Raw genomic sequence first — 7398 nt, 5'->3', positions numbered from 1 at the left:
TGGGCCCGTTCGCACCCCACAGCCTCTCATCTCTCACTTTGCAACCACTTATCTGGTGAGAAAGCATGCAAAGAGACAAAAGACTTGGAGCAGGGAGGAGATGCACTACTATTCATAGTCCCGGTCCCCACCCACGGGTGCCAGGACTCAGACAGGGGAGCTCCTTATCAGGTGCTTGACTGAGCAGCATTCAGTCCCGGCCCAGGGCTGGGACAGGCAGCGACTCCATCTCCACCCCGACGCAGGGGTGAGTGCCCCACTGACGTCAGGAGGTCTTACTTCATTTCCTGGCACAGGGACCGAATTTTCATAGCCGTGTCCTGTGGGAGAGGAGAGGCGGTGGAACTGGAATAGGCGTGCTCAGCCCCACCTCCCCAGCCCTCCAGCTGTTAAAGCTCCCACGGAGGGCGAGCGCGGAGCTCCTGCTGGGCCGGGGTTGCGGAAGCGGCGGTGCCCGTGTTACTGCTGCACTGGAAACTTGCCTCTTGCAGACGGAGCCTCCCTGTTACCTACCCAGAGAGGTAATTCAAGGCAATGTTTTACAGGATCCAGGGCGGGCCTGCCTTCTGCGGCTGGGATGGGATGGCGTGCAGGACCATGGCTCTGGGGGGTGGGAGAGAAGGGGCATGGGGTGCCACAATGAGCTGAGAGTGCCTCCCACCCTTGACTCTAATATGGGATTGCCAGCCGGAGCTGGTGGGTGGGGGGTGTTTGCTATGAGAGACATTCCTGGGAAACTATTTGAAATTTGTGGGTGGATGGGTATATTTTATGCACAAGTATCCATGAGAGAGGAGGGTCAGGGTGGAGGGACAGCACTCAGCAGTCAAGCGAGAGCCATGATTTGGGATGTGCAGTATAAGTTACCACAGCACAGACTCCTTTGCACTGACTGCAGAACCCCTTGGAATTCCTAGACACTTCTGTAGGTGCTGGATGAGCACACAGCTTCTGGGGGACAACAGTCACCCAAGTAGACAGGGCAGAGATGCTTCATGACTCATCATGCCTCATAGAACATCTACCCCTGAAAAAAAAAAAAGGACAGTAAAAATTATTACAAGTGGCCCAGTACCCCAAGTCAGCAGGGTTCTTTCCATCCTATTTGTTCCAATGGCCATCGTGGCTGTCTGTGGCAAGTGCCACTTGTAGTGAGCACCAGTCAGGACTCAAAGAAATGGGTGTGCTCTGTGCTGCCATGTCTCATGCTGGCTCTTTGGGCTCTGCATGTGCCCCAACAGCGAGCACCAGTCTGTATCTGCCAGAGCTGTGAATAGATAAGCTAACCAGTTCAATAGTAAATGTCTGTGGATAAAATTTTAGCATTTGCTCTACAGATTTTCAGAAAGGTTCATTCATTGTTACCCAGAAATATCCAGATAACTCTCAGCTATTTGTGCAAGAGATAAATCCCCAAAATTTAGTGAACAATGATTTGTGAAAACTCCTGCATATGTTATTCACTTATTCTGTTCTTTCCATGGGAGTCCGAAGTTCCTGCATATTTGAATAATTTGCATTGTATTGTAGTCAGCTTTTTGAAGAGCTGTACATCTCCTTTTACACAGTGAGGTTAAAACCTGGAAGAATATTCCACCAGTTCAGTTATAAGCAGGTCACACTGGAGCATATGTGGGGCTTAAAGTGAGTCAGTGATATTTTCACCCTTTGTTCATCCCTTGATTAGATCAATTGTCATTATTGAGAACAGTGTGCACTCCCTAAAATCTGTTGGAAGGGCTTTCGAACCAGCTTCATAATTGCAGTATGTTGTTCTGGAGGGAGAAAATCAAGGCAAATGCCATAGTGAGCAATAAAGTCTAAATTTTGCAAGGTTAATTTTTTTTGTTTATCTGTCAGAAAGCCCCTGGTTTTCCAGTGTGGATCACCTTTAAGCACAGGTTCGCCCATGTTTCATTCTGTTATTGTATCTAAACTCCTGTTTTGATAGATTTTAGTGACCCGAGGCTAACTGATCAATTTGGTATCTAGAAAGCAGTACCTGGTCCCTGGGATCTAATGTGCCATGAAGTACCTAACCACTTGTGCAGTAGTTTCTGCATATGCTTCAAGCTCCCAAGGAAATAGGGAACTTAATTCCCCTCAGCGATGGGCAGAGCTCACCTAAACAGCCGTCTTAAGCCCTCTTTATCCCCTGGCGAGACAGGCTTATTCAGACAGCACTGAAATCCTTATGAGGAGACAGCAGGAACGCGCTAGGTGCATTAGGGACCTTGACATCATTGACTTGTGGACTCCTCACGCGGTAACTTGGTGGTTACTTCTCATGCAACGAACAGCATTAGCTCTGACATGTCAGGCCTCTAGTCAGTGCAAGGCAATATCCTGGGGAGGAGACTGAGGTCTTCAAGACACTTCTTATTGCTGCACTGCCATGAAAAGGAGGAGTATGAGTTTAGGGCTAATGGTTGGTGGCCTATATTTGCTATTTAATTTGGACTGAGAAGAGCTAAGCCAGAGGTATCCAGGTTAGTTATCTGGAGGATAAAAGGCAGTAAGGTTCCCCCTTTGCTCATAATAGTAAAGGCATTAAAGTTCCCTCTTCATTCATCCCAGTAAACCACAGCCAAAAGTGCTTTAGAGATAGTAAAAGGAAAACAAGCAGAATAACGAGTTTCCTTTTCTGCACTGTTCACTGCTGAACCTCACTGGCACAAGGTACTGATGTTGTTTGGACTTGTCAAAAAAGGGTAAACTGTGTTATGACTAACAGCTGCTCTTGTATCACAGAAGTGACAAGGCAGCTTGGTCTCTGCACTGCAGAGCACCAAGCTAATGCCTGTGAAAGCGCCTCACCTTTTCCCTGTTCCCCACACTCCTACAGCATTGCACAACCTCAGGCACAGTGCAGAGGACATGCAAGGTGAATTGCCTCCTGCTGAGGGGCTTGTCTTGTCTTTGATAGATAGTCTATATCAAACAAGGAGATGGCTCTGCTCCCACGGCCCCATGTCCTTAGCACTGTGGTGAGGTGAGGATGGAGGTCTATCCTGCCTCTCGTTCCTCAGTGCTGGCAGCACCCAGATGGTTGATATGACAGCCTGTGTCTTTTCTTCTACAGCTTTGAGGAAACATTTCACAGGGAGGTTGTTCAGGAAGGCAAGAGGATGACAACCTCACCTCCCCACGGCTGCGGCAGCATCCATGCTGACTACTACCTGCTTTGTGACACAGAGATGGCCTGGGGGATTGTCCTGGAGTCGCTGGCTGCAGCAGGCATCCTCATCACCATTTTCCTCATCTGCTCGCTCTTCTTTCTCATCTGCAAAGTCCAAGACAACAGCAAGCGGCACATGATCTCCGTCTATTTTTTCTTTCTCCTAGGCACACTTGGCATTTTTGGTCTCACTTTTGCCTTCATCATTAAACTCAATGACAGGACTCGCCCCACTCGCTTCTTCCTATTTGGAGTCATCTTTGCTCTCTGCTTCTCATGCCTCCTCACCCATGCCTGCAACCTCAGCAAACTAGTGAGAGGAAGAAAGCCCTTCTCCTGGCGGGTGCTGCTGCTCCTCATTGTTTCCTTTGCCCTGGTACAAGTTGTGATCAGTATTGAGTACTTAGTCACCATGCTAGTAAACCAGAAAGACAATTTTCTGAGTATGTCTCGGGAGGATACCAACAAGGACTTTGTCATGCTTTTGATCTACGTGCTCTTCTTGATGGCTCTGACCTTCTTGGTTTCCATTTTCACGTTCTGTGGGTCATACAAAAGCTGGAAGAGGCACGGGGCGCACATCTTTGTCACTGTCCTGTTCTCCATTGCCATTTGGGTAGTGTGGATCACTATGCTCACAAAAGGCAACACAGTTTTACAAAAAGAAACCTGGGATGATCCTGTCGTGGCCATTGCTCTGGTGTCCAATGGTTGGATTTTCCTGATAATGTATATCGTCCCTGAAATTTGCTTCCTCACTGCTCCTCTGAAGCTAGAGGACTACCCTCCAGAAAATGACTTCTGCCAGCCCAAACTCATAAAGCAGGCAACTGGCGTGGACAACCGTGCCTACACCCAAGATGAAATTGTGCGAGGTATGAGGAAGTGAATGACTCCATTGTCCCCCAGCCCAAAGCACGCAAGTACCACTCTTGAGCTAAAAGGGGTATGAGGGCTACAAGAAAAGACTTGAAGATGATAGGTAATTTAGAGGTAGGAAAAAGTTTCGTAGTGATTAAACTTCAGAAATGCACATGAAAATTAATCTCCAGACAAGACAGAAATGAGTAAGGACCAATGCAGATGCCGAAGATGTGTAGGAGGAGTGACTGAGTAGGAGACTTGCTGCATATCATGGCTGAAACACAACTTCTTACAACCCTGTTATGTCAGGGAAGTCCATGTAAAAAATAAGGAGGGTTTTTTGTCTCTTAGTGATGTATCAGCTCATCAGACCTCTTCAGGTTATAGCTTGGAGGTTATTTATTCCAGTTCTGATCTCATTGCCATTATCCATTTAAGAATGAACCCAACATCCAAAAAGGAGGCAAGGAGGTCTTCCTTTTCTGTATCAGTCTCCTGCCTACTTGGACAAAGCAAAATGTTTTATCAGTTGAGGCTTCCCAAATCTATGGGCAGGAGATGTGATTCCCTTTCCTGTGGATCTGCTACTGAGATCACATTTGTCACCTGGAGTCAAACCCCCAGGTCTGTAAAAGAATAGCTAAGAAAGGTTGTGCTCTCCCAGGGAATACCGCAGACGGGGTCTTGTGCATACAAGTGGGAGGGATTTGGCTGGTGATGGTGACAGTGATTGTGAGGCAACAGGAGGTGTCTAAACTCCAAGGCTACCTATGTCCTGTTATTTGCAATACTTTTCATTCCTGCTTTCAGAAGGAAATATTTAATAAGTCATCCACCTATGGATTTTAACCCGTTCCTGTCTGCGTATTGTATAGTTGGACAAGTCTAAAAGCAGCTGCTTATGTAGCCACGGGCCCTTTGAGTCTCCCTTGATGTGGTATTTCCAAGCTATTGTATAATGCTGATGCACTAACTTTCCCCTCCTCTTGTCTTGTGACCCAGGAAACAGAGGAGACCCCAGCTACTCCCCATACACTTCTCACTTTCCAATGAAGGTAAGTTCATGCCCCTGTCATCTCTTTCACCACATGGAGGCTATTGTTTGGGTACTGAAGGCAAGGAAAGTAGAAGGGCTAAAGACAGACGGAGCTAGAGCAGGCTCTGTGGAGGCAGACAGGTACTTTGCATGGAGCCAAGTCATACCATGACGTGTTCATGGAGGTGCCTGTGGCTGGGGGGAAGGAGCTGTGACATGTCCAGGGACATGGGAATGCAAGAAAGGGCCCAAGGTAAAGTCTGAGGTGTAGTTTTTAATATTTCGGGCTTTGATATCACATTTTTGAGCACAGTTCCTGCAGTAGACTGTGCCCTTTCCTAAGGAGATCGTGCTTATTTCCCCAGCCCATGCCCTGAATGTATTCCCACCTGCAGACACTGGACACTGCAGTACAGATCCCATATGGGCAGTCTGCATGTCCACCTGTCCATTCACCAGTCCTCCTTCAGACCACAGCCTATCCAAGTCTAGTAGCTCACATCAGGCCCCCACATGTCCTCTGGTGACACGTCTCCATCACTGATTTGTTCTGCCAGGATCCTCTTTCACTGCCTCGTTGATCACATTCTGAGGAAACCTTCAGCTCTGTTTCTCCCTCCCCTCCTTTGTTAAGTCCTATTCTATTACTTCTCTCCACTTTTCAAAGACAAAGGCTTTTGTGCTTCCTTTTCAGACCATCGAACCCCAGAATGATTTCTCCATCCCTCGCGCCAAGGCCCGGACGAGCCCATACCATGACTACACTGGTGGGAAAAGCCCCATGTAGCAGCTCCACAGGGAGCAAAGACACTAAGTGCCCACCAGCAGAGGCATGGGGAGTGGGCCATATGGTCACAAGTGAGATGATCCTTCAGAAGAGAGTCAACCCACACCAGCAAAAGAGGAGAGGGATCCTCTTTCCCCACACAGGCACCCCTGTAGCCCCCTCTCATTCTTCAAACCCAGCTTTCAGACACTGCTCTGGCCATCCTGTCCCTGCACGCTCTGTCTCCATGAAATGGAGCTTCTCTCTTCTGACAGAGGATTGTCATGGCCTATTTTCAGCAGGAATGCTGTAAGGCTAGAGAAGCAGGAAGATCGTCAGCTGGGTCTGCAGCTGGCTCTGCCCCAGAGAGGACTTGCTTTAATCAGCTTGTGGGTATGCCTGCACCCCACATCTGACAGGAGAAGAGGCAGGACCAGGAGCATCAACCCTACACATCCCCTACTCCTGCCCCCCCATATAGACATCTCAGGTACTACTGAGGACACCCTTATCTATCCACTGTTACTTTTGTGCCCACTCCCAGCCCTGCCTGGCTCTCCTCCAGAGATCAGTGTAGAAGAGACAGAGACAGAGAGAGAGAGAGAGAGTATTCCTTTTTTCATTTTCATAATTGCTTCCAACACCTTCCTCATCATCTAGGGACCATGGTGGAGAGGGGGAAAAAAATTAAGACATAAAAAGAGCTACATCTATTTACCCTGACAGATTTTTCAGTTTGCACTTCAGCATCAGCCTCCCTCCTGGCTCTGACTCCTGACCACGTGCCCCAGCTGAACTCCCCAGGAGGAGCCCAACCCCACAAACGAGGGGTTTGGGTCCCTTCTCACCCCTGCCACTGCAGGCTGTGGATCCACGAAGACAAAACCCCTTCTATACATCTCTTTGCAATACCCTGGTGGGATTTAATCTTGTGAACCTTGGAGCTCTGCCTCCTTCTGAATGTGTCCGTGGCATTAACACAAACATTTCCCAAGCAACCAGGTTACAGAGGGAGGACATCCTTCTTCCCAAGTGTGAGTAAGCATGAGAATGTGCACGTCTGTGTGCGTGTGTGTGTGGACTGCACCCTGGTGATGAGCAATAAGCCTGCAGAGTTGAATCATTCTGTAGCCTGCTTTGCATTTGATAAATAGTTTTCCATGATATTTCATACATAACTACAGAGAGCTCTCCAAGTGGGTGTGTATGGTACACTGGTGTCTGACACAGCTATGTATTTATACGTTGTATGTGGAATATTTAATTAATAAAAACCAAAACAGCCTATGAGAAACTGGTGTTCTGTCTCGGGAATGTGATTCCTGCAAAGGGTGGTGGGGTGATAGCAATAGCTCTCCATGGGTTGGAGTGGGCCACTTGGGAGGTTGCACTTGGAGCGAAAATGGCAAAGAGATGCTGGCTTCTTCGAAGCTATCTTTGTGGATGAAAGATCAGCTGCTTGAGAGTGTAAGAGGAGGGTTAGCTTCTCCATTCTACTTTTCTTGAATGAAGAAAGTTGTTTCAATGTTAAAGGTGCTTAAAAAATGAATAAAT

At 47.9% G+C, this 7398-nt stretch overlaps 1 protein-coding gene across 1 annotated transcript; it reads left to right on the top strand.

Annotated features, from left to right (window-relative positions):
• Positions 1–399: 399 nt before the first annotated feature.
• Positions 400–7123, top strand: LOC103764573 (retinoic acid-induced protein 3). The gene is made up of 4 exons (XM_018080232.2): positions 400–521; positions 3083–4053; positions 5045–5097; positions 5773–7123. Exons 2-4 carry the CDS (start codon positions 3129–3131, stop codon positions 5863–5865), a joined length of 1071 nt encoding a protein of 356 aa, XP_017935721.1. The 5' UTR covers positions 400–521; positions 3083–3128; the 3' UTR covers positions 5866–7123.
• The last annotated feature ends 275 nt before the right edge of the window (positions 7124–7398 follow it).

The sequence above is a fragment of the Manacus vitellinus genome, unplaced genomic scaffold, assembly GCF_001715985.3.
Source record: "Manacus vitellinus isolate BGI_N305 unplaced genomic scaffold, ASM171598v3 scaffold_5_pilon, whole genome shotgun sequence".
Taxonomy (NCBI): domain Eukaryota; kingdom Metazoa; phylum Chordata; class Aves; order Passeriformes; family Pipridae; genus Manacus; species Manacus vitellinus.
The sequence above is the reverse complement of the archived record's forward strand: the minus strand, read 5'-3'. Positions and strand labels throughout refer to the sequence as shown.